The sequence below is a fragment of the Phoenix dactylifera genome, chromosome 16, assembly GCF_051530095.1.
Source record: "Phoenix dactylifera cultivar Ajwa chromosome 16, Ajwa_hap1_PhDact_Kaust_v1.1, whole genome shotgun sequence".
NCBI classification, from domain to species: domain Eukaryota; kingdom Viridiplantae; phylum Streptophyta; class Magnoliopsida; order Arecales; family Arecaceae; genus Phoenix; species Phoenix dactylifera.
The window spans coordinates 15053457-15080650 of record NC_143205.1 but is presented as its reverse complement, the minus strand read 5'-3'; the positions used below and the strand labels follow the sequence as shown (position 1 = coordinate 15080650).

Sequence of the window (27194 nt, the reverse complement as noted above, 5' to 3'; positions counted from 1 at the left end):
TTAGCAAGTTTGATTATTGGACCTCAGCTTTAAAAATGAGTTGCAAATATTTGTATTTTTACAGCCATATGTTAAAAACTTGACATTTTCTTAAAAAAATATTCTACCGAAAAGGTTAATTAAATTGATAGATAGTATATAAATTTTTTGAATAACCAAACAAAATATTTATTTCATTGGACATACTACATATGCGGGGGTCTCTATTGACGAGTTGAGTGTATCGCTTTTTATTCTCCATTCATTTTACTTTACAATTGACTCATGCTTCAATTTTCACATTTCTTTTATATCTAAAAGTTCTAAAAGAATTCAGAAAGAATCTTATGTTCTACTACCTGATCATGGTTCAATCTGATCTGCCCCCTTCTACAATTTACAACTCGATCCTGATCTTCACAACATTATCCAATATCCATAAATGGTTTTATGTCCAAATTTTTATGGGACTTCGATATGTTCATAGTTTTTAAACCAGCTTAATGTTATTGGTACATGTGATGATATGATGGAACCTGTGCAGAAATGTGGCATGACTTTTTTCTGAGCCAAATAATTACACTTGTTGAGAAATTTGGCGGAAAGATCCTTCAGAAAAGAACTGCTAGTCTTCACAAATATGCAGTGTATCATGTTGCAATCACTGGAGGTTGGTGGTGTAGTACTGGTTCCCTAATATTCATCAAACTCACATAACAGAAATTTCAGACATAGTAGCCTGGAATAACTCCGGCGGTGGTCTTTTCAGAGATCAGAAATTTGCGTTTCTTTGCAACATTTGTTGAAGAAGGGATTCACATCACTGCAGGAGGGACTATTCATATCACAGCGCATTTTACTATGTTTGGAATTGAAATTACATTAATAAATAGCTGTTTACTACTGACTGTATGATTATTTTTCATTTTAGTGGATAAAATATCTTGGGTTCTCATGGATCAATTGAAGAGTGAATTCCAGCTGCAGTTTCTAGTGTGTTTCTTTGTGTGGTTGAGTAAAATGCACAAGCCTTGCGGACATTTTTGTGGGTTGTATCCTCTTAAGCTGAAATATGGCCTTGTGATTGTTAAATATTTCCCTATTTAGTCAGCTTTCTGAGGTTTTAAATAGAGATCTATCCATAATTCTGAAACGGTTGCTCCGGATCTACAAAGCTGCTGCAGTATGACAGACAAATCTTGGCAAGCTCTTCGTTAGGATGGTGCGAAGAAAATGCTCCACCCCCATGCCCAGAAAAACTTGCTCAACTCTCAGTTTTTCCTGAACTCGAGGGATAATGTCGGTGTTATGGCTTCAATCTGTAGGTTTAATAAACATCCAGGGAGATTCACTGGCAAGTGGTCTGTCTTCTGGAAACTCTTTTAAGTTGAGGTTCTGCGCCACTTTGTGTGTCTTCACCCTGAAATGCTAACCATTTTTTCTGTCAGTGGTTATCTGTGGACTGGAAATATGAGCAAGCCTGAGCTTAATGATTTCTTTCGTTTTTATATCGGTATCTGGTCAGCGTCTGCAAATGTGGCTGCAAAACTAAAAGATAGAAGGAACTAACCTGCAAAACTAAATATGTTGCTCTGCCTTGTAGATAGACATTCGTGCGGGACATCCGGCTATCGGTCAATGGCAGGCCAGTTCATAGATCCATGCAGTAAAAGACGCTTGTCATGGCTATCATTGTTACATCTGAAGTTCAAAATGGAAAAATTCGTGCTAGCATATTTGGATGTACACCGTGATTACCTTTTGAATGGCGTTATTTGGAATGTTGAGGGAGGTCAAATGGATCCGTAATTACATTGCTTTTTTGTTTTAATTACATCCGTTTTATTAGACTACTACAACGCTAGGAAGCCGAGATGTATGACCTAATTCGAACAGGTATTAAAAGGGCATAGTAAGCAGCTTTCAAACGCCTTGCAAGCTTCCGGCCATGGTTGCCATAAGCGAGGAGATGAATCCAGCCCAGGAAAACTGCCGGCCATGGCTCCACCGGCGGCGAGACAGCGGGTGGGTGCCGGTGAGGAGGCAAACCCACCATAAAATTATGAATCAACAAAAAGTCTGCAGGAGATGACTAGCGGAAGAGAGAAGAGCTTGAAGGAGAGGGGGAAGGCGGTAAGAAGGTTCGCTGCCGCCACCGCTCCTCCATCCCCTTCTTTTTAAGATTGTCCCCTTAATTCCATCCATGAGACTCAAAGTCGGATCCGCTGGCCACCAGGTCTCGAGCCGGCCAGCCCCTCCTCCTCTTCCATCCTTTTTCACTTGTCAATCATCTTCATCATAAAAGTTCATATTGGTTTTTATATCACAAGCTTCTCATCACCTGGTTTGGTGAAATCATGCTGCTAAGAATACAAGGCTGATATGTACTAAATATTCAATCATGACAATTATGTAGAGCACCCCACGAACCATGCCCGACGAAATCATTATACCTGTAAAGGGAAATTTACTAATCTGGAATGATATAGCTGATGCAGCATGGTTGGATAATATTTCATGTTTGCACATAAATATATATATATATATATATATATATATATATATATATATATATATATATATATATATATGAATATATTAGAATTATACAAGACATCCCTGGATCAAGGGGACAAGAAACAGAAAAATACCCTCGGTAAAGAAAATTAAGCACTAAGCACCGTACTTTCACAATGGTTCCTATGCAATTGCTGAATTGGAGCAACCAGGTCGTCAATGTTATTTTTTGAAAAAAAAAAAATCAGAATCAAGAGACGAGTTTCATGTTCTTCAGCATGGCGGTAAGAAGACGTAGCTTTTCAGGTGCCCTATGCTTGTAATCTTTCAATAAAGCCTCTGCAGCAAGAGATTGCAGCTCAGAGCTCTCTTTCTCTTCCTTGTTCCGCCCCTTGGTCAGCTGATTGATGGCAACACTACACTGAAGAAATTGAGAAAATATATCACTAATCATGATGGAGAGAAACCATGTGAGACGTATCCAGGATATCTTACCAAGCATACTCCATAGAGAGCTCTGGTGTTCTTGCCTCCAGTCAAGGTAATGGTGGACGCATAGTACTTCTTGGCTGCCTGAAGATTTTCCAAACCACCCATAGTATAAAGTACCTAACAGTAAAAGGGATTTACAGCATTAAGAGTTAACCCAACAAAAATAGCGCACCTTTTTTGGTACATTCTAAGCAACTGACAAAACAAGCATAAAGTAAACTAAGAAACATGGATTCCAGAACCCATTCCGCATTATATATATATATATATATATATATAGAGAGAGAGAGAGAGAGAGAGAGAGAGAGAGAGTAGGAAATCCATCGATGAACCTATTTTAGTCCATCTTGTTTGCTAGACTATAGCAGTTATAAGCACATGAATGAACTAGTTTTTATAGAGATCAACCCAAATTTTCATAAGCAATGGAAGCAATCTCCATTAAGCAAAAAATATATTACCACTTTTCACAACTGATGTAGGTTATAACTGCCCAGACCTAAAGCAACTAACAAGGACCCAATCTTCCACAGCAGCTGTGTCACCCTAGTAAAACAATATGGCCAAGGCCGTGTGTTCTGTTGATGCGCAAGTACATGTCATCTGCCCAGCCAATGTCAGATGCACCCTGTGCAGAAAACCCTTTTTCTTTTCTTTCTTTTTTTCCCCAAAAGCAGGAGGGATCCAAGTCCCACCGACCCAAAGGATCTCAGCTCAGTTCACACTAACTGCTAATATTAGAAAAGGTGAGTTGTGACCATCCAATATTCTGAACCAAACCAACACCATACAACATCTGCATAAGGCTGAAAATTAATTGCCTTCAACCTATATCAGCTCTCTGTGAAATGTTCTTGAGCTTGTCTAGTCAAATTCAACTTTGGGCAAAAAGGGCCTACCATACAACCTAGAATACTGGTAGGTGGGTATTGACTATTGAGATATAAATTGCAAGGAATATCCAGGCAACATCAAATTTCAGAAGAAGTCATGTGCATCAATGAAGCATTCTTGAAGTGCAAGAAAAGGTGGGTGATGGGAGCACATCATTTCTACAATGTATATAGATGATTGTTTTTTCATTGGAAAGAGGAATGAAAAGAAGAGGAAGCAGGACAAAGGATGTTACAGAGCAAATTTAGGTAGAAAATCACAAACTGAAAACCTTCTGTCAAGAGAAAGAAGAACAAAGTACAAAAGCAATTTTTTTCAATGAATGAAGTGGAATTGAATTTAGAAAACAACTATGCTGCTACATTATAAAAAAAAAGGAAGAAAAATCCTAACCTCCAAAAACAAGATGATTCATCAACATGTCAGCATTAAAGCACACGAGTAAGATGATTCATGTTTATTATGAATTTCACTAATATTACCACTTACAAGTAATTTTTTTTTTTTTTGGTCTCGACTATTTCATATTTGATGAACATGAGAAAGAAGCATATTTACAAGTGCCCACCTCAAAGGCCCAAGTTACAAATCTTGACCCACACCCACTTCTCTAAACAAAATCATAGTAATTCACAGTATATAGTTACAGAAGAAGGACAATAAACATATAAAACTCAAAAAAATATCAACAATTCTAGAACTAATTTTGCTTTATGCCTGGAAGATACATTATAAAAGTAGTTTCTTGCTTGGAGAACTTATAGCATATGGTCCTCTATTACATGCAAGGCTCCAAGCGTGTCCTAAACCTTCATGCTGTGTTTACTAATTAGCTGGAATATCATCTTACTGGATGAACCTAGAAGGAACTACCCTACTAACAGATGATTTTTTTTTTATAGCATATATTCAAACTTCCCTTCCTTTGTTCATTTTTCCCTTCTTTCACCAGATGTTAAGGTTTTGATTTTTTCTTCCTTTTCTTTCATGAACATGGATATGTTTTGTTGTATATTTCTTTTCAATTTTATAGCTAATCTAGACTAGGTTTACTACCCCCCACCCCACCCCACCCCACCCCAAAAAAAACAAAAACATGCATACACCAGAAAAAACAAACAAAGAAAGAAAAAATATCGATTAATGTACATGATGAAAAATCAACTCCAATGTTTTGGAGATCTAACAGTAATGATGGGACAAGAGTGAAATAAGAAAGAAATAGTAGCTGCATGATGCAGTCATTTTCAACAATCATGGTGTAGGAACCTTAAGAATATTAGAAGATACTAATGGTAGGCCACTTGCCTCTGCATAAGCCAGATGATATAGAGGAACTGTTGGTTGAGATAGTATTGATGGGACAAGAGTGAAATAAGAAAGAAATAGTAGCTGCATGATGCAGTCATTTTCAACAATCATGGTGTAGGAACCTTAAGAATATTAGAAGATACTAATGGTAGGCCACTTGCCTCTGCATAAGCCAGATGATATAGAGGAACTGTTGGTTGAGATAGTATTAGCTCCTCATAACAAAAGGCTGCTTGCTTGTACCTGATAAGGGAGACAGAGCTTAGCAAAACTTAGAACAAGATGTTGCAATGACAATCAAGATGCCTCACATTTGTAGGGATACGTAAATTTCAGCAAGTTCTCTCCAAGCATCATGATCAGCCATAAATCTGGGAAAAGATCCAAATACTTCAGTTATCTATGCATAGTGCAAATAGTTCCCCCATGAATTAACAAAAAGATTCAAAATAGTTGTAGATTAGACATAAACTGATCCTTACATTTCAAGGTACTTATTTAGAAAATCAATAGCAGCTGAGATATTTCCTTGTGCCTTTGCCATAGCAACCTTCCTCTTATGCATCATCTACAAAAGAAAGATTTTTGAGCTTTTATATATTAAAGTTTTAATAATTGAAAAGATCAAAGCAAAGCACATGAGTAGGAGATAAGGAAAACGTATTTAAAAGGTAACCACAAATTTAATTGGGGACAACAGAAACTCGTATTCTGACAAGTTGGCTTTGCCTTTTTTTAATTGTGCTTAGACATTAATCAATTAAGGGCTGCATTTCCATTACAACAAGCATTTTCAATTATCTACATACAGATCAGAATATAATTCAAAGTTGCAATTTTTTATATACATTTCCAGGCAACAAACTAATATTAACATTCCCACTCTTATTTGGGCTTAGGACCATCACCAGCTCTAAAATGAAAAAAATAATAACAAACAACAAAAACATTAACCTACCTCATCAAGAGGATTATCCTCTAGAAGACGTGCATAAGCTTTTTCTGCATCAGCCCATGCTCCCTTCGCTTCAAGCAGCATTGCTTCTAATCTGCCTGAAAATTATCCAAAAAAAGTCCAGAAGCGGCTTAGCCTGAAACAAGTATAACCCTGCACATAAACTTAAATAGACCTATTATGTATAGTGCAGTTTTTCATTATCTTGGTGCCTACTGCCAGTAGGATAAAGCAATCATATGTTTTCTGCATGAGCTGCAATGCCCAAAACACTAAATCCTAAACCATATATGTGTATGTATGTACTTAGATATACTCTTTAGTCAAGACATTGAAGTATGCATACATACACGCATTATTAGGTTGGGACCTTATTGAGACTCAATCTGTTACTGTTCTATAGGACATTCTTTATGATCTAATAACATATATCTGAGCATTCAACCTCAAAATAGTAAATCTTTGACTTATTGTGGATCTTTATCCAGTCTACCGGAGTATTTCTACTTATTGACATATTTTCTTATTATTTCTCCGTATTTTTGCTGAAGGGTTCTCTTAAAAATTTATTCAGTTTTCATAGTAGTCACATGAAGTTTGTAACTAACAGATTGTTCATATTTTTCATAATATCTTAAAGAGAGTACAGAATAGCCACAATGATTAACCAATTGAGAGTGCAATACACAGTTTTAGCTGGCAAAACATTAGAACACTATGCCATGAAACCCACTACAAGGGTGCAGAATTATTTACAACAACAATCTAACAGCATAAGCAACTACATCATAAGAAGAAAGCGAGCCAGAAAAGACTCATTGAGATCCAAAGTGGTGTAAGAACTTAGATAAACATAAGCCAGCGGTTCAATAATCATGAATCCACAAAAAGAATAAGATGGACTCTAATCCCTTTATCATCTCTTATTCCTACAATACCTGATACATTGTATAAGAGATTAAAAAAAAAAGAACCTTTATCAACTATCTTATCTTTAAAATAATTTAAGAACCGAAACTACCTCCATTTCCCATGTATCTCAAAATCAAATATAGGGCTATATATAATAGGAACAATTAGGTCATTGAAGAACTTAACTAACTAGTTATGGTTAGAGTATGGATACATTAAATATGACTTCCAAAAGATGTAATGCTTTATAAGATATACAGGCCCATTTGTCTTTGACGTGATGAGAAACATATTAGCTATAATTTATAAATCACATACACAACAACGTGAGGTCTACCACAGTCATCTCAATCCCCTGGACAGGATCTACAAAGAGACAAACAAAACAAGCAAGTTCCATTCGGCAATGCTTATGAAGTGATTTTATTCTATGAAGTTCGTCTATTTTATGACTGTACATAGCTTAAGTTGATTGCTCTGGTAAATACAGCATAAAGCATATGTACAACAGTACTTACCAACTCTCAAACTCCCTGTAAATTTCTTGGAGAGGGTAGCAACACAATCCTGCAAAACAAGAATTAAAAGTATATCATGTCTGCTGAATTAGTAGAATAACATAAAAATGGTCTGATAATAGGACCGCAGAAAATCTGATAGTATAGTTGAAACTTCTACAATAAAGATGGCGAATTTACTGTAGGGTACATGCTGCTGCCAAGTCCTCACAAAACAATACCGATAAACCATAAGAGACTTTCCATGGCAAGGCATCAAAATAGTCAAAAGAAAGCTGACTGGTTATTGACATTCTACTCATTCTTCTATTGGACCTTCTTAAACAGGCTTCTTCATGAGAAATGGCTTCGGTGACAGTGACTGAGCATATGAAATGAATTTGTAAAAATCAGAAAATATCATGCATGAATATATTTCCGAACAAAGTTGATTGTAGTTACATATTACATATGTGCTTTATAAAACCAACACAATTTTGCATGGTTGGTCCAATAGATACATTAACTACCACTCCAGTGAAGTTATTATGAGCTCAAGCATGCTCCAAATGCATAATTTCAGCGTTTTAGCAATTTAGCTAGCTTATTCTGGATGCTGGTTTATGTAAAAGCTATCATGAGTAACACTCTTCACATACATTACCAACATGTTTTCACCACTCACTATTGTAGATATGATCCTTGTTGGTGCCAGTACTTCCTCCGTCTAAAGCAACCCTCCAATATTAATTTGCAGCAAAGAGATCTGGCTCTCTTAATTATATTTGGATATCAAAGTTGCCTAATTTTCCCAAGGGGGTACAAGGTACCAGTCATCTAATTAAAATACTCCACTCTAATAAGTTCTGCATGCTAGAATGATATTCACATTGCCAATGAAGTTGACTTATCTAAACCTTTATTCCATTAGCAGTGAGTTGTTCATAGTATCACCAGATTTTATTATGGCCTCTTTTATTGGACCATGTTGCAGATGGACATAATGTAATTAGTGCTAATAGTGAGTTCGTCAATATTCCTTGCTCCAATCACTATTTCACCCTCTTGCGACATTCTTCGACATCTTTGTGACATTAGCTACTCTTCTCTCTGCTTTTACCTCCTGTATTTAGGGCCTTACCAGTGCTAATCAAGATAAAAATCCTAATGATCAGAATTCTACAACTAGCTTTTGTTGGCAAGGGATAAGGAACATATTATCTCCTGTGCAATAATGTTGAGAGCTTCACCATGACTTAGAGTTCAACAAAGTTTTCCTGGTCTCAGTTTTCCTAACATGTCTATTAGAGACAAGGTTCGCCGTACCAGTACCGAACCCCGTACCGGTGCCACACTAGTATAGTATTGGTACGGTACGGTATAAATTTTTTTTGGCATATCGAGGGTCGGTATGCTATCGGTATCGGTACTGAACTGGTACGGTACGGTGCACCCAATACCTTACGGTACGGCATGGTCAGAGAGTAACACATATTGCTAATAATCAAAGTATTGTTTAGATTGCTAGGCATATTGCCATTTATTGCCAACTCACCCTACACTTCTATCTACCTGCTCTTCCATATCCTTACATTCAGCTAATCAACAAGACAGCAAATTCCTTCACAAATAATCATTATACCATGTACTAACACAGTCACATAACCTAGTTCCATATATTTTTGTATCAATTATTTGTCTATAAATGGACAAGAAGGAACTAGCAAGATCATCTAGATGAATCAAATCAAAAACTATAGGCCTTGGCTATTATATATTAACAGACCAAAACAATGAAACAATGACTTAATTTTTCTTATGAAAAAACCCATGAAGGATAAATAAGCCTTGTTGACAGAAAATCCTCTGATAGATTCAATTTAATTAAAATTTCAAAAGATAAATATGTGATATTAATATAACAACACTTTCTTTGTACAAAGAAATAATTAGTGCTCACTTATGAAAAAGAAAAAAAAAATTCATTGAACAAACCATATAAAAATATTCTCCCTTATGTAGTCTGCATAAAGAAAGAAAGAACTTCAAAAAAAAATAAAAAATAGAAAAGAGCAAAACAGAATTTAGGATTAAGGCACCACCTTTGCAACATCTAGCCTCTGGCAATCCATAGCCGCAACAGCCACCTGCTCATAAAGAGTCCATTCTGCATTAATAGACAGACTATTCTGAGTTTCTAACCATATCTGCCTGAAAAGCGGCTAATAGATGATTGGTTGTGATTATATGGAAGTAAACAAATCAAACATATGTATATCTGCATGTATATATCTGCATACACAGGTACATGCATATACGTGTATATGTGAATAACAAAACAAGGATGAAAATGCAATACATGTAATGATGACTCAACTCTGACAAGGCTCATCTTTGCAATTGAAACAAATTTGGAGCATAACACTTGTTTGCAAACTAAAAATTAATAACCAACTTGGCAATGACAACTGTTTTGTTTATCAAATTGCAGGATTAATATCATTTTGGAGTTTTCTCTTCTTTTAGAAACAGGGATGGATTACCACCCAAAATATCATTAGGGAGTTAAAAATGATTTATGTGCATAATGGAGGTATTCATAGGCCTAGCAAAGATATGTCAAATAAAATAAAGTCACTCCTGGGACCACAACCATAGCCACCTAGCCATCGGCTTACTAGAATAATCATTCCACCTTTTCATTCAAATCTATCAATCATTTTGAGCATGTCCAAACCTTTTTGCACTACCCATCCATATTTTTGTAATCAAGGTCTGCGGAGCCGTCCCAAACCGCCCATTTAAGGCGTCCCGGGCCGTACCGATGGTGGACTGGAACAGTTCCAGCATTGAAACCAAGACACCGTCGCTGAAGGAGAACAAGAAGGAAAAAGAGGAAAAGAGAGAGAGAGGGGGGAGGGGGAGGAAGGAAGAGAGAGGCCGGTCGGCTCTCTCTTCCTCTTTTTCTCTCTTGTTCTTCCTCTCCTCCGTCTCTTCTACTATGTCAGTATGGGTCCGGCACGGCACAGCACGGGTTCGTACCAACTCATCCCGCCGGACAACCGGTACGGTGCCCGGTATCAGTTCCGCCGACGTTTGTAATGACTCCTACTCAACCATTATCCATGTCTTCCTTATAAAAGCCGTCCTACTCAACCATTATCCAATATTCTATATGCCTACCACAAATTTTACATTGCAATACAACCATAATAAATTCTTCATCACTACCAGAACTAAGCCAATATTTTCTTGGATCTACATATTTTTAAGTTTGTTTTTCCTACTCAAGCCACATACATCAAAGCATGTCCATCTTATTCTGCTTTAGGAGTAAATCTTGGCAAAACATTCTATATGATCCCCTATCGCAAGTTGCATCAACAAACAATACTTCAATATCAGCTTCCTTCATGCCTCTTTTGATGTAAAAGTAAGCATGTTCATGCATGTGCATGCCAAGGTACCATAAGCCATGGATTAATGCTAGCATCAGCCACTCATTTGCAGATTGGTTTAGCTAAAATAACTTTCAATTAAACTTAGATGTTACACATCAAATGGGGGGGTCATTTTGGTTACATAAAACCTAATTCTCCAAGTTTGCTAAAACTATAAGTAAATAAGAGCTGGTCCAAGAGGACAAGACCTTGAAAGTATTTAAGAACAATAGGACCTCATATGCTATATTCTCCAAATTTTTTACGTTACTGAATTGATTCCCTCCATTTAAGCATCAGAAATATACATCTCGCACAAACTCCTTAGCCAATTGCTATAATCCAAGGTCAACTTGAACAAAATTATTCTATTTACTTCTTTTGTTTGGCCAACCTAGTTTACAATTGCTATAGGTAACGCAAACAACGATCGGCCGCTCTCTCAAGAGCTCCCTTGCCCATTCCTTCTCACCATGCCTTCTCACCACTTTCCTTGCCAAAAAAGTTCATGTCCTCTGCACAAGGCATATGGACTATGAAACCAATTTTTTGAATCCACATCACTCAACAATACAAAGAATAGGGGTCAATGAGAGGATTTTAATGATATGAGTCATTAACCATCTCTATGGAAATGATATGTCCCGATTTTTATTTCCTAGTTCCTCCTTCATCCTTCTAAAATTGTTTGAAAAGGAGTCGGGCAGGAAGCTACAAGAAGCAGTCCAATTAAGGGTGCCTATGTCCTCACACGGAGACTTCTTAAAATAAGGGTGGTAGATCCAATTAAATTCTGTTTTCAAGGATTCTAGTCTGATATTTATTGGGCACATAACAAGCACGACATGGTATGTATAGTATTTTCCCATGCCAACCTGGGACCAGCAAGGATGTGGCACATAAAAATTTAATTCTCGCCTAAATAGGGGTCCCTTTCCTCCAAAACATTTCCATAAGCGCACTCCCAAGCTCGTTCCTCAAGTATATGTTATTTTCTCTTTTGTTCCTTCATAACCAGCCGACGAATTAATAGATTAGCGCATCAAAGCCTCTAAAAGTAATTAGAAATTGGAAAAATGGAAACCAAAGGATATTAAGGAGAATTTATTATAATCATTTAAACAGTCTAGGAAGCATCATATAACGGATAGTTGTTAATGCTTACGATGTTAATATTGGACTCATCATTAACATCACAACAATATCAGTAGAAACAATAGACAGCTAGATATATTGAGTCATGGCTGTCCAAATTCTAGGGCATTAGACTAAAATAGTTAGAAGGGAATAATGGGTGAGGATAAATGGGCTCGGACGTTTGTAATTATAAAACATAAAACATGACCCAAAGGTGCCTTCAAAAGACTTCATCGTCACTAGCATGTCATATAGTTTCAAAAATTTATTAACTCATCAAAAACCAAAAGATTCCTCCATCATACATAATCCATAATTCAAATAACAAAGCATGACTATTAATCAACAAATCCAGATACACAAGCATATGCCCCAAATCACAAATACGAAAGGCATTTCTCTATAATCATCAATTAATTTTACACCTAACATCTGAAGAAAAAAATGTAACGAAACTTCCATCAGTTGCGAAGGAAACTGATGATCCAGTTTTCGTCCGTAGAAAATCGTATCCAATTCGCAGAAACAACCCAAAATCCAATACAATAACCCAAGTCTACAGATCAAATAGCAAACTTCATAACAATGCAGAGAAATCACAACATAACATAAATTTAAAACGTAAAGACTTTCCGTTCTACTTTAACAGACCCCAAACAGAACCTTTTCAAATCTGTACAACAAACAGGGTTAATCATAACAAAACAAAAAACCGAATCTCAGATCCTCACAATAAACAAGCGCCACCTGCAGAAATTTCTCAATCACTCCAAATTCCAAACAATCAATGCAAAACAGATCCCAGATAAGCACCAATCCTGAATACGGATAAAAAATCGAACTAACCGTCTCCTGCAAGCCTGGATCGAGACTTGGGGTCGTTCAAGATGGAGAGACCATGCTTGAGAACCTTCTCCGATCGCCGGGCCTTGAGCTTGCGGACGAGGCAGAGGTACTCCCGCGCCCCGCCGCCGCCATTGTCGACCTGGCTCTCGAGGCGGTTCAGCTGCGCCTCCTCCGCCGCCCCCACCATCGCCCCCGCGAGATCGCGAGAAGAGAACAAAGAAAGATCGAGGGTTCTTCGGAGCCGGGGGAGGAAGAGGACGCGAGGAGGCGGAAGCGCCGGCCGCCTATCGATGTTATAGTTTGGGAGAGATGGAAAAGATCTGGCTTCTTTGCGTCGTGACTCGACCACTAGTATAGAGACTTATCGATCCGCCGTCCGGTTTTATTTGTGGTTTTTTGCTTACCTCTTTGGCTCTTTCTCCAATCAGGGATCTAATTTAGTCTAATTCTTTTTACCCAGTCCATATAGTATTCTTTTAATTTGCCATCAGGCCTTGGATCATGGATCTAGTGTCATCAATCTAAGAGGGTCAAGTTACAGAATAGCCCATCCCAAAATTGGGTCTGGGCATGTTGGGTCAGAAGAAACTCCTAAACTATTCAACTATATATACTAAAAATAAGGTTTCCTGCAAACTTATAAGGTAAGAGTATCACATAAAACTTTGCATGAACTCCACAACACCCGCACTTATAAGGGTAGAGCATATATATATATATATATATATATATATATATATATATATATATATATATATATATATATATATATATATATATATATATATATATATAATTTAATTATTTTTTAATTAAATTGAGAGACTATAAAATGATTTTTTTTGGTACAATGACGGCTCACATTGCTCTAGAGTGAGTACTACCAACAGAGTCGATGGAAAGGAAATGGCGTAAGGATTGGGCATCTACAAAACACGTCCAAAGAACCTCTTCTGAGCAGTGAGCTGCGAAGGAGATGATCCAGTCTGTAGTTTTGTTCGCCTGCCGATACACTTGAGTAGCCTGAAATGAGTCACAGTCTCTCGCTATCCTGCAGATATCTCTGAGCAGTAGATGACTATCGCCCCTCCACTTCTTTGAATCTACTTGACCATCATCGCCAAGTCTCCTTTCAGGAAGATATTGTTAGCCTCTAAAATACACCTTACAAAGGTGATATCCTTCCATACTATTTTGAGCTCCGTCTCAAATGGTTGTGATGAGGGGGGAAAAGTGGACCACCTCACACATACGATTAAAGCATCCGAATCCGACGGCAGACGTAACCTTGATAAGTGTGGCCTCGGCAGGCATAACCTTTGTACGCACGACTTCGGCAGGCATGACCTCGGCACGCATGGTTTCGGCTAAGCAAAGCCCGATTGACCTCGAGATCAAGGAAGACCTAGTCAGAAGCTAAGACCGACCCTGACTTCACCAACAGTCAAGCCAATCCGCCTAAAGAAGGGATCACCAAATTCTTCATATATCGAATCAAAGTCCGCAGTCTCCATCACAACGGCTATCAATATTTGAATCCTCACAATCTTAACCGATCGCCAGCTAGCCTGAAATCTCGTGTCATCTAAGGTAATTCAATTAAATCAAGATTTGCGTAATTATATCCGATTGCGTATAATCGCTACACCCGCTCCTATAAAGAGGGGTAACCAGTCTGTTTCTCAGCAACAGGTTGTTATATCATAGGTGCGTAATCAGCCTGAAATTGTGATCCTAATCACAAAACTGATAGCTTTTCTTTTTTCCACTGCCGATATACCGCCATCAAAATTTATCTTCGGATGACCGAAGGTGGGGGGGCTCTCCAGAGACAAAGTGAATTTAGGTGCTGCAGAAGGACGTGCCAAAGTACCACTGGCTTGAAATAAATGTAATTTAAAACATCTCACTCGCACCACGGTCATGAGGGGGCCGTGGAGCTTCCGCCGCTTCTCCTCCAAATCCTCCCTTCACATCCCTGCCGCCGCCGCCGCCGCCGCCCTCCTTCCACTGCCGCCGCCCGTCACTGCCCTCCTCCGCCGCGGCCTTCTCCCCGAAGCCCTGCGAGCCTCCGCCGTCCACCACCCAATCCCCCTAACCCTCCAACTCTTATCCCTCTCGCTTAAGTCCGGCCTCTCCCCAGCCCTCCACCTCGCCACCCATCTCATCGGCCGCCTCTCCCACTCCGGCCACCTCTCCGAGGCTCGCACCCTCCTCCTCCACACTCCCGCCGCCGACACGGCAGCCTGGAACGCCCTGATCGCCGGATGTGCCCGAAATGGCGGCGTCGAACTCGCGTTCCAACTCTTCAAAGAATTGCCGCTCCACGGCCTCAATCCCGACGCCTTCACCTTGAGCTCCCTCATTAAGGCCTCCTCCCATGGAGACATTCTAGCCACCGAAATAGTCCATGGGGTCGCCGTCAAAATGGGATTTTTATCAGCTGTTTACGTGATCACCGGCTTGCTGGATAACTACTCGAAACTAGGGGAACTGGGCTTGGCTGAGAAATGCTTCGAAGAATGCCCTTTATTCGATTCAGGGGTGTGGACTGCCATGGTTTCTGGGTATGTGAAGAATGGAATGATTGGATCAGCTGTTGGAACCTTTAAAGAGATGTTGGATTTGGGATTGCGTTTGAATGAGTTTTGTCTTACGAGTGTTCTTGCTGCATTGTCTGATGGCGAGTTTGATGTAAAGCAGGGGAAGCAGATTCACTGTTTGAGTATAAAGGTAGGATTTTTATGTCGTGAGTCAATGCCTTTGAACAATGCGCTTCTGAGCATGTATTGTAGGTGTGGAACTAAGGCTGAAGGGCTTCGTGCGTTCGGCGAGATTCAGGAACCTGACGTGGTTTCTTGGAGCACAATTATCAGGGTTCTTAATGGTGAAGAAGCTCTTGGGTTGTTTGGATTCTTGTTGTCGAGAGATGTGGATGTGAATGATTTCACTCTGATCAACGTCCTGTCAGTGATTGATGGGCCGGAGTTTCTGAGAGGTGGGAAACAGATCCAAGCTTGGTGCTTTAGAAATGGCTTTGCATCCATTATCTCTGTTGGCAATGCACTTGTTTCCATGTATGGAAAGTGTCGGCAGATTGATGATGCGAAGCGAGTATTTGATGAAATGGTCGAAAGAGATATAGTTTCATGGAATGCCTTGATAGCTGCATGTGTTGCTAATGGCTTGCCCGATAGAGTGCTATGGTTGTTTTCTTGGATGCAGCACTCATCTTTCGAACCCAATATTTCTACCTTGTCAAGCCTTTTTGAAGCTGCTTCTAGATTTTCTACTTCTGATCTTGCAGCACAAATCCATTCATATATAGTCAAATTAGGACATATATTTGATGATTGCATAGCCACCGCCTTGATAACATTATATGGAAAGTGTGGTATGATTGATGAGTCCAAACAAGTATTTGATGAGGTTGATAGAAGAGTTTTGGTCCATATAAATAAGATGGCTTCCACTTTTGTTCAAGCTGGCCATCATGCAGATGCAATTAAACTATTTAAGAGAACTAGGCATATGGGAATGGAAGTGGACAACGTTTCTCTTAGTGTAGTCATTAAAGCTTATTGTGCTGTGTCATCAATAGAGCAAGGAAGGAACATGCACTCTCTAGCTCTGAAATTGGGCATCGATAGAGATAGTTTTGTCGGGAGTGGTCTGATTGATATCTACTGTAAATGTGGAAGCCTAGGTGAAGCAATAAAAGTTTTTGAGGAGCTTCCCAGCAGTAATTTGGCTACATGGAATGCAATGCTGACAGGGTATGCACAACATGGCTGCTATGACAAGGTCACTAATCACCTTAAGAAGATGATAGAAGAAGGTATAGACCCTGATGAGATTACATTTTTGGGACTGCTTTATGCCAGCTGTCATGGAGGTCATGTTGAGGAAGCCTGTTACTACTTAAACTCCATGACTGAAGACCATGGTATAGGTCCATCTTTAGAACACTATGCCTGTGTTGTTGACTTGCTTGGTCGAGCAGGACAACTAGAAGAAGCTAAAAGAATTATTGATCAAATGCCTCTCAGTCTGGATGCTAGGATGTGGCAGATCTTTCTGACAGCCTGCAGCATCCATGTCAATGTGAAGCTTGGAGAGATTGCAGCACAAGAACTACTGAAGCTTGAACCTGATAATGTCTCTGCTTATGTGCTACTTTCAAATATTTATGCGACGGCTGGTAAATGGGATGAGGTTAGGATATTGAGGAGGGGAATGAGGGAGAGAACAGTTTGCAAGGAACCGGGATGTAGTTGGATTGAAGTCAGAGGAAATATCCACTCTTTTTTAGTGAGTGACCTAACCCACCCCCAGGTTTCAGAAATTTCTTTAATGCTAGGAGAGTTGCACAATGTAATGACGATCACAAAATCTGAGGCAGATGGAAATTTGGTGCAGGAAGAAGACTTGGTAGCACATTTTTAAATGACTTGAAGTCAAAGATAGCCTAAGGATACCATCCAAAATAAAGGTTGGCCTGAGGCTAATTCAAGCTGAGAACATGAGACAATGTTGCTGATATGGAGAACCAGCACAGATATGGCATCGCAGCCTCCTTCACTAACATGTGATGTTGTTTCTAAAGGCGAAATATTGAGGGAATAACCACCACCACATGGGCTTCCTTATCCCTTACTATTTATGTTTTTAACTAATGACTTAAACAAGGAGCTCATTGTTGACTCTGGTGAATTCTCCAAGGTTTATGAGGTTATTCTCAGGGACAGCACTTAGAGCTGCAGTTATCTTGTGCTGGTCTGAGAACTGGCACATTTTGCTCTTTACTAGGGACTCCAATGACAGTTTGAAAGTGACCCTGCTCTGAGCACACAGAGGGAAACATCCTTAAGTGTAACTAATACTAATGGTATTTCTCATGCTTGTTATGGAAAGCAGAGGATAAGACATTGATGTCCAACATTCTCCTAGTAGAGGAACAATTTGTATCTCCACTTCAGTCTTGACCGGCCTTCCTTCCACCGGGGAGATCCTTGTGAGCCTGTGGCAATGGATAGCAGTGCCCAGCATAATTAATACTGCAGGGGCTCAGTGATGTCTAATATGTGCTTGCTCTTTGAAATGCTTATTTGCACATGAGGCTGATCATCGAGCCGATGCTCTTCAGAGGAGCATTTTCGTTTCGTGGAGTCGGTATTGCCATTAACAAAGGATCAACTGATCCAGAGAATCATCAGTTTGGGACTTCGGGGAAAGAGCAAAAATAAATTTCTTATCAGGGTCTGGTTTAGATACTGTGAAGTTCTTATAGGAGTATCTGGTGAGATAGCTCCGAAGTGCCTGCATGAGTATGGCATCAATGGGCCTACAGTTGGATTGTCTTCTGGAAGTTGTAGTATGGGCTGTGTTTCATCAAGATGGAGTCAAGAGGGAACAATGTTCTTGTAGTGAGTCAGGCATCTTCACTGAGCATAGATACCAACAGCAAAGATGATCCGGCTGAGAGCAAGGATGGAATATTAGCTGTTAACTGTAAGCAAGTTCTTCCCCTAGTCAATATCAAATGAAGTTGAGAACAAATATTTCTTAGCTACTTAGCTAGCCTTTGTTTCTTCCCATAGCAGATCTCTTGAAGCGATGACAGAATCGAGATGCAGCGATCTATTTTATCAATTAAGCCCAAAATCTTTCAGAAATTAAGACTGCACGACCACAAGTCTTTCATGATGCATCTAGTGGTGCGTTGCACAATAAGGTGAAGATAGCTTTAATCTACATGGGTGATGCATCAAGCTTTTTTGGGACTACTCAGAGAGACATGCCATCTGGTAAGTGTTTTAGCTTACCAAACAGGGTTTTTTTTTCTGGAAAAAATCCAGAGAAACCACAGAGCTTGTATTTAAGGGTTTTTTTTTTCAGCAGATGCTTTTCTTTCCCTTCACAGTAGATGGTTATGGAGTATTTGAGTGTGTTATCAAGCCTCAGTTGAACTATATAACAAGAATAATATGACTTATATTGCATGGATTTAGATTTTAATTTGTGGAATTTTGGAGGACATGAAAAAGCTCTCACTAACATCAGAGGTAGCTGTCAATCGGAAATGATAGGTGATCAAAAATTTACAAAACAATCCCCTATATGCTTGATGGTTGTAATTGTGGTTATAATCTCTAAAGCTACAAGAATTGTTTGATTAAAACCGAGCATTGCCCAGTAAACTCACCCATCTTTCCTTCATGTTTTTTCATCTCTCCCTTGTGGAGCCACCATCCTTGGAAATTTATTCCTATAAGAATTCATCAAACATATGGATATCTCTTAAAGAAGGTACAGATTGTTAGAATGATCTAAGCACCTAAGGTAACACTTTAAACTTTCAAAACTAGAATCTCTTTGCACCTTCTAAGACCATAATGAATTCACCTTCTCATACTTGAGTACATAACCAAGTCCAAGTACTATTCTGCAAGCTAGACAATAATTGCAGACAAGATGTCCTGGTGCATACTGTCCTAGTGATCTGAGCTGAAGAAAGCCACATGCTCCAATAGAATGGCTTTATAACTTTTCTCCTCGGTTTAAGTCAAAAAGTCATTGGCGGCTGACCCATTCATACCGGGCTACATTCTCTTTTGTTTCCCCACAGTCATCCATTAACTTTTCTCATATCTCACCAGTCGACAAGTATTTTTTTAAAATTTTTCATTTCTATATAAACATCTATTTTTTTAATAAATAATTAATGTGAAACTAAATATATATCTATATAGATCATTTCATATTTTTTTTTCATTTATATCCTGACATTCCCATTAGACTAAAAATTCAAATTTATTTAAATCTAATCCCAAACATTACAGCTGGCTCATAATCAACCTCAATAAATTTATGCTGCAATGCTTGTTAGTTTATACAGATCATAGGCCAGATCCACTCTAATCTTATTTTGTCACAATCTAAATCTCACCCTTAAAAAAATAGTCGAAAAATATTTATTAAATTTTTTAATTCTATATAAATACTTAAAATTTGTCTAATAAATAATTAATACAAAACTAAAAATATATCCGTACATTCTTCCCACCCTTGAAAGCAATATCCTCCAACTGGGATAAGAATAAAGTGAAGATCTGGCTTCAGGCCTGAAATTTGGGGACATCATGACTTTGCAAGCAAAAGATGAAGGTTAGTGGTCGGCAAAGGCGACGGAGGCACGCCCATAGATGTGGAGAAATTTTGGCAATAATGCATAACAGATGGCATTAGTTTCAGTGACAGCTGTCTCCTTCACTTTTGTTTTAAATTGTCATATCAGTCAATTCTATGACAAGTTTAGCACAGTCGGCTGGAAAACATGCAGTATTCTATTAGTTAATGCAGATGCCATGTCCTTGTAAGCAACAGAAGATTAGATTCTGTTAAAAATGCTGTCGTTTCTGATAAGCATCGATTTTGTTTGAAAAATGAACCGTAATAAAGCATCAACAGTAACTATAATATAGAATAAGAAAACAATTTACTGAATCATCTCTGTGAATGGATAAGCTTTCAATAAATTGTGCTGAGGGTACATTCATTAGGATTTAATGATTTTACCGGCTCAAGAAAGAAGATGTTTGGTATTATCCCACTGGTAATGGAAGGATCAACAGTTACCGAGAACTTAAAAGAGACTCAGCAATGTATGATTGGAGAGGAGGCAAATTTGAATCAAAAGGATTTCAAGCATTCGGAAAGGAAAGGGAGAAGGAGAGTTTTGCAAGGGATAGTAGATGCCTAATCTATTTCTTCCTACCACTGTCTGAATCAGGCGATATAGAGCATACCGTACTGTATCGGTTTGGTATTGGTATCCAATATGGATGGAAAACTAATACTTAATATGTCTAAAAATTTCGTACTATACCGTACTGATACTATATTAGTATGGTATCGGTACGAAATTCGGTACTGAAATGGTGAAGCTTGATACTGATAAATAATTTTTTATATTATTAAATAGAGTAATACTCTATGGTTTTTGCAAAGTGTAAATTAATATTTTTTTTGTCAGGTGCAAGGAGAGATTGGTGCAACTCCCAGATACAACGGCTGTATTATTGGTGGTAGAGTTGCAAGCAATTACGACACACACGGATTTTTTTTTTTTTTTTTGGTAAATGGTTCCAAGGGCCATCTTATCCTATGCAAGTGAAGACAGAGAAAGATAATAGAATGATGTCAGCAATCAAAGCACATTTTCTGTCTTAAATAATTTGCCCAATAAGCCACATTGTGCCACCAAAATAATAATAAAACCTCTTTCTTTTCCAACTCCACTGCCAAGACGACACAACATCCAGATATTCCACCTAACTGTTCATCCAAATCAGTTTCTTGAAAGCACTTAGATTACTCTTTTTTCTGAATCATTTTATAATTTGGACAACTTTCTGTGGTCTCAAGTATTTCCATGTTCCGCGGCTGCTTGTTTCTCCTTCACTCACTTCACAATGGAGCTATTCCATGGTCTTTCTTTGGCTCTAGGACAAACTCACATAGAATTGCTTAGTGGTACCATGCGAGAGTGTTATTTGTAGTTGATTTGCATATTTCTTGATAAAATAGTGTATTTTGTTAAAGATCAATGGCAAAGAAAATTACTGCTTTGCCTACTATAAATAAAAATGATAGGTTTGATAACCAATGAAATATTTTTAAGCAGTAGGGGCGTAATTGTTTAGTCTCCCTTGTGCATGGTGAATTAGAGGTGACCAGCATATGGTCAACTTACTTAACCACTTAGTTTACATATGGGTTAACTTCTTGCTTAAAAACTACTTATGAGTTAACCTTCATATTCTTATTTTATTTGTCAGAGAAACTTGGAATCTGACTTATAGGCTAATGATCTTCAGGATTGATTATTATTAAGTGTAAAATAATAGTCATATCAACATTTCTTCTTGAAGGAGTAGTTCCTATAAAATTTGAGCAAGTTTTTATATAAACAACGTTTGTTCTAAAAAGGGCGGCCTAGTGCATGATTGCTTCCACCACTGCAAGATCTTGAGAAGATCAAGGGTACACAACCTTACCCTTATGTGTGAAAATGCTATTTCTGTATTTGAAACCTATGATACCGAGATCACAATGAAGCAATCTTACAGTTGTGCCAAGACTCATCCACATTAATAACATTTATTTAGTGAGCATAAAAACAATCTATATAACTAGCGAGGGTTCATTTGCTGAACCCAAATAGATTCCATAAGTTTCACTGGCACACTAAAAATCAAGTTATTTTTTTCTAGAAAAATTAAAAGAGTCGAAGCCGATAGTATATGAATTAGCTTTCACACTATATGATTACCGACCTTGAGAATAGCAAACACTGAAACACACCAATGTAACTTCCATTTTAGACCAAAATAAATAATGACAATTAAATGAATACATGTTAAACATAAACTATAGATTTTGTTCTATAAATGAACTGATCATGAGGTACAACAGAATAATGATGGGTAATATGTACAAACTGAGAACAGAAAATTTCCCTATTGATAAACTAATGTAATACAGACAAACATATAAAATCATAGAAATGAAGTAGAATGGTTGATAGAATTCCATTTCAGCCACCATTCCAAAAACTTTCAGTTGGAAAATCTCCTTTCAAGTACAAACATAATTCACACAAGAGCCTTGACATTATCTGCCAGCGTCAGTAAACAGTTGGGAGAACACTTTGCCTGTTGCCACCTCTGAATTTACTTTGTTTGCTTCTGCAATGCTATTCTGTCTCCCAGCCGTCACAGAACTAGAGGGATCCTGTCCAACATTCAGTGATGCAGCATCCAAAGAACCATTTGTACCATCCCCATATTGCTTTCCATGCGTTGCTTTCTCATGAAGTTGCAAGACATACTCCAAATTCCAGAGTACATCACCCATTGTAGGCCTATCGATTCCATACTGAGCCAAACATTTCTCCACAGTCTCTCCAAATTTCCTCAGTGACCTACGATCGATCGTTCCCTTCAGCGAGGGATCGATAACTTGTCCAAGTTGCCCCTTTTTTTGCCACGACATAGCCCATTCAGCTAAGTTCACCTGCTCCCATGGAAGGGATTGATCAATGACTGGTCTGGCACATAGGATTTCAAGAAGAACAACGCCAAAAGAATACACATCAGACTTATCTGTAAGCTGCTGTGTCTTGAAATATTCAGGATCAAGATATCCAAAGCTTCCTTTGACTCCAGTGCTCGCATGAGTCTGATTGATTTGAGAACCTAACTTTGAAAGGCCAAAATCAGCAACCTTAGCAGCATAGTTTTCATCCAGCAGAATATTGGAAGACTTAACATCACGATGGATAATTCCCTGAGCAGAACCCGTGTGGAGGTAATGGAGGCCCCTTGCAGAACCAATACAAACCTCAAGCCGTTGCTTCCAAGACAAACACGGATGGCTCGACCCATAAAGATGGTCTCTTAATGGACCCTTCTCCATAAACTCATAAACCAATATCATCTCCGACTGCTCCTCGCAGTAGCCGATCAGTGAAACAAGGTGTCGATGCCTGATCTTGGACAGAACCACAATTTCAGTCTGAAACTCCCCAAGTCCCTGCTGAGACCCACGCACACACCTCTTCACTGCAACTTTAGTGCCATCTCTTAAAACTCCTTTATAGACTTTTCCAAATCCACCCGACCCAATTTGAGCATTCTCATCAAAATTTTTAGTAGCCAGAAGAATTTCAGAGAAAGGTATCTTGAGTCGAAGATTAAGATTAGTAGCAGGCGAAGCATTGGTTAGTTCTGTCACTCTACTATACGAGCTCCCGGTAAAAACGGGCATTGGCGACCAAGTCACAGCCTCCTGTGATGCAGGTCTCTCATTCCTGGACCTTCTACATCTCAACATTACCACAATCAACACAATCAAGACACTGATCAAAAATAAGCTACCAAGAACAGACACTAGTATTCTTGCAAGATGCTTCTTCCTCTTCTCCTCCCTTGGGAATGGAACAACACCTCCTATCCTCATAATCTCCACCCCATTCAGTATAGCATTGACCTTTGATGAAAGGCTGCGCTCTGATGGCCCGACACTCACACGAATGCTCCCCGGATGACTCGAATTCATGACTACAAAGTCCATGTAGTAGGGCGAAGCCAGCATAAAGCCGGCCAGCGCCGAGAGGTCTAAATCCTCAGAAGCAGAATAGTCATTGATATACACATCAAAGTAGAGATCATTCAGTGCTTTACTAACTATATCGCAGAAATGCAGCCGGACAAGGTAGCCATTAACCGAATTCGATACAGGGAAAATCCAAGAAATGTTGAAGGTAGTAGAAGGCGACGAGGAATTGGATGAATCACCCTTGTTCATCTGACGGGCAGTGCCGTAAACGGTCTCGGGGGCGCTCTCGCGAGTGGCGCCGCCTTCGGGGTAGTTGATTTGGCCGGTAAAGGTGGCAAGTTTGGCAAGAGACGGCGTGGCGAGGAACGGCGAATCAGGAATCCAGGTCCTCCAGAGGGTGTCATTGTCCGGGGTGACGGTGGGGCCGCCGACATTGATACGGAGGAGGGTTTCGAGGGAGTGGTGGGAGAGAGGGGTGGCAGGGGAAGGAGAGGAGAGGGGAAGGCGGGTGGCGGCATCGGAGAAGAGGTTGGCAGGGGCGGAGAAGAGCTCAATGGCGTTGATGAAGGCGAAGGAGGAGGGGGAGGAGGGGGAGAAGGAGAGGAGGAGGAGGGAGGGGGAGGAGAGGGGGGGTTTGAGGAAGAATTCTTTGAGGAGGGAGGAGGGAGGCGGGGAGAAGCGGCGGAGGATCAGGGAGCCGGCAGCGGAGACGGAGAACAGAGCGGAGGAGAGGTTCAAGGAAGAGTGGAGGAAGGGGAGGAAGTAGAGGCGAAGGAGGAGGCCGTTGGAGGAGGAGGAGGGGGAGAGGGGGAAGGAGTAGGAGGAGGGTAGGGGGAAGAGGCGGGCGGAGCGGAGGAGGGGGGAGAGGGAGGAGGAGGAGGGGGAGAAGAGAGGGGAGGAGTGGCGGGCGGAGAGGGAGGCCCGGGCGGCGGAGGAGTCGGGCAGGAAGAGCCGGCCGTCGGCGGCAGCGACGGGGGCGGTGGCGCCGCAGGCGAGGAGGTAGTTGTCGGCGGGGACGAAGGCGGCGAGGGAAAGGAGAGGTAAGGAAGAGAGGAGGAGGATGAAAGGACTTAGAGGAGGATTACGAGTGGGAGTGGAGGTAGAGGATGGTGGTGGAGTTGTGTCCATAATTTTTCAGATGAGGATGCCCAAATGTTCTTCTTGATTCCTCGAGTGCACGGAGACGTAGGGGTGCTGCTTAAATAGTTGGAGCGCGACTACTGGTGAGTCCCGGTTACTTGGAACTTTCGATTGTGGAGCATGAACTTTTATTTAAATATAATTAAATTATATATATATATATATATATATATATATATATATATATATATATATATATATATATATATATATATATATATATATATATATATATATATATATATATATAAAGAGGAAGGGTGAAATTAATTTTATAAATTTAATTTTAAATAATTTTAGTACATTTTATGGAATGTTTTTTTTAAAAAAAATAAAGAACTAAGATAGGAGGAAGCTCATCAAAATCAGGATGAACCCAACATTAGTACCCATCATAGGAATATATATTTAGATTGTTAATATCGAACCAGTAGTAAATTAATTAGCATTCTGAATTTTAGAAAGCACGAAAGCAAGGATAACTTTTTTCTAAATATTTCTTATTAAACTTCCAAACCCTATTGAAAGCAGGATTTGATCCCAAGTCATGGTGAGTGAATGACAGGATTCCCAAGCTCGTTTTTTCTTTTGTTTCTTTCTTACTGAGTATAGCATCTTCTTGGGGTTCTTTTAGTCTAGAACATTGGTTAGTACTATGTACACCTAACAATTTTATACCAATGAAATAGGTTATTCCTTGTTAGCTTTTCTCCAAACCTGTCAATAAAATGGTCTGTAATCTTTAGTAATCCACATTTGATCATATTATAAAATTTATTTTGTTAAAAATATAATTACATATCTTGTAAATTAAATTAGTTCCTTGGCTCTTTTTAAGACTAAAATTCATGCTATAATCTAAGCACCGTATATAGCATCTGAAATGGTTACTTCTTTAATTAAAACACTAAGATGATAAATATAAAATTACGTCATGTTTTCTCCAGCTCATTACTCGTGAGCACCAAAGTAAGAGCCAGCTCGGTGACAGAAGGAACCGAGCGGCGATAGGCTGCAAGTTTTCTCTGATTCGCCCAAAAAATCAAGGGAAGAATGAAGGCAAAGCAATTTATCCCATGACTTATGAGCTGTGGGCACACATAAATGTCGTTTTCAAATCCAAAGAAAAAGAAGGATACAACGTATATGTGGAGCTGAGATGACCTCTAGAGTTGAATCTTATAGGAGTCCTGCTAACTTCCACCGAGTTTTTGGAGAACTCTTTGACATGGTTCTCTCTTGGGGTGGTGAACTGGAGATGATGCGTTGGTGTCGGTTTATTGTTTAGATTTCTTTAGTACTTACTTTTCCAGCTCAAGTGGAATAGATTACTCCTTGTTTCAGACCAGCTTTTGATTTTGCTCAAAGTCTCTGTCCATGGTAGTTGGAGTGGTCCTTACTCTATCGTATCCTCTTAGACATATAAGGAGCTGTGGGGCAAATTTGCTATTATTTAGGATAAGATCATTCGGTGGATCAGTTGAAATTGTCTTTTTCCTAAGTCCAGTCCCGGTACATTTGCATGGCTGTCTCTTCTTTGTCGATGTGGCATGCAAAGTTTCTTGAGTTCACTTGACTAAGCTGGAGAGGTTCAATCCTCAGTCACAATCTATCTACCGTGCAACAGCTGTGATAGAGTGTGGTTTGCAGCAAGATGGATTATAAAAATGTTATGGTTCATTCATAAGACAATCATGCAGTATATAGATTGTCTACTATTGAGCTTGGAGCTCTCCAGTTCAGGCACCAATGAGAATTTTCTGCAGCTTGGATTGTAGAAGATCCACTGCCAATAAGAAAGCTGAGATATTCCCTCTTTCTAGAGTTGCCAAAACTTTTTAAGATGATGCAGCAGTATGTGTTGAACTCTGACTTATCTTTTTTTGACAAATAATGAAGGGAGACTTTTCCCCCAGATTTAATGATTGGAACCAGAATAAGTACAAATGTGGG

The 27194-nt window shown here is 39.2% G+C and overlaps 4 protein-coding genes and 1 long non-coding RNA gene across 10 annotated transcripts in view; 2 read left to right on the top strand and 3 right to left on the bottom strand.

Annotated features, from left to right (window-relative positions):
• The window catches only part of LOC103712257 (protein PAF1 homolog), a 28626-nt gene extending 27662 nt beyond the window's left edge, over positions 1-964 (top strand). For 4 of the 5 annotated variants that reach the window (XR_016398778.1, XR_016398779.1, XR_016398775.1 and 1 more), the window contains one exon: positions 524-964. The gene's annotated coding sequence lies outside the window, so the exon portion shown is untranslated. The remainder of the gene's footprint in view (positions 1-523) is intronic. The other variant, XR_016398777.1, reaches the window with a different exon arrangement.
• A 1458-nt stretch (positions 965-2422) lies between these two features.
• On the bottom strand, positions 2423-13343 carry LOC103712217 (uncharacterized). Its single transcript, XM_089927954.1, has 9 exons — positions 12981-13343; positions 9660-9724; positions 7579-7627; positions 6152-6246; positions 5676-5761; positions 5505-5564; positions 5355-5436; positions 2992-3105; positions 2423-2917 (listed from the first exon to the last, which is right to left on the bottom strand). The coding sequence occupies exons 1-9, from the start codon at positions 13165-13167 to the stop codon at positions 2747-2749; spliced, it is 909 nt and encodes a 302-aa protein (XP_089784080.1). The 5' UTR covers positions 13168-13343; the 3' UTR covers positions 2423-2746.
• A 1467-nt stretch (positions 13344-14810) lies between these two features.
• Positions 14811-20070, bottom strand: LOC149751139 (uncharacterized). The gene is made up of 2 exons (XR_016398715.1): positions 19396-20070; positions 14811-19248 (listed from the first exon to the last, which is right to left on the bottom strand). It is a non-coding gene; the product is annotated as an uncharacterized LOC149751139 (long non-coding RNA).
• LOC103712258 (pentatricopeptide repeat-containing protein At2g13600-like) lies at positions 14851-21213 on the top strand. Of its 2 annotated transcripts, XM_039114871.3 has the most exons (3): positions 14851-18491; positions 18584-18787; positions 21016-21213. In XM_039114871.3, the coding sequence occupies exon 1, from the start codon at positions 14904-14906 to the stop codon at positions 17424-17426; it is 2523 nt and encodes an 840-aa protein (XP_038970799.3). In that variant the 5' UTR covers positions 14851-14903; the 3' UTR covers positions 17427-18491; positions 18584-18787; positions 21016-21213. The 2 variants fall into 2 exon arrangements, with proteins under 2 accessions (XP_038970799.3, XP_038970800.3); XM_039114872.3 differs by lacking the exon at positions 21016-21213 and having other exon boundaries at positions 14904-18491; positions 18581-18998.
• Positions 21214-22401: 1188 nt separating this feature from the next.
• Positions 22402-25282, bottom strand: LOC103712259 (putative receptor-like protein kinase At5g24010). The gene has a single exon (XM_089927850.1). It carries the CDS (start codon positions 25227-25229, stop codon positions 22656-22658), a length of 2574 nt encoding a protein of 857 aa, XP_089783976.1. The 5' UTR covers positions 25230-25282; the 3' UTR covers positions 22402-22655.
• Positions 25283-27194: the final 1912 nt, after the last annotated feature.

Bases quoted from the DNA above. Each gene is read 5' to 3' on its own strand.
- LOC103712217 (XM_089927954.1), bottom strand. From the start codon at position 13,167: ATGGTGGGGGCGGCGGAGGAGGCGCAGCTGAACCGCCTCGAGAGCCAG. The intron at 9,725-12,980 runs GTTAGTTCGATT...CTATTAATGCAG, and splicing joins ATCCAGGCTTGCAGGAGACG to AATGGACTCTTTATGAGCAG. The intron at 7,628-9,659 runs GTGGTGCCTTAA...CTTGTTTTGCAG, and splicing joins AGAGGCTAGATGTTGCAAAG to GATTGTGTTGCTACCCTCTC.
- LOC103712259 (XM_089927850.1), bottom strand. From the start codon at position 25,229: ATGGACACAACTCCACCACCATCCTCTACCTCCACTCCCACTCGTAAT.
- LOC103712258 (XM_039114871.3), top strand. From the start codon at position 14,904: ATGAGGGGGCCGTGGAGCTTCCGCCGCTTCTCCTCCAAATCCTCCCTT.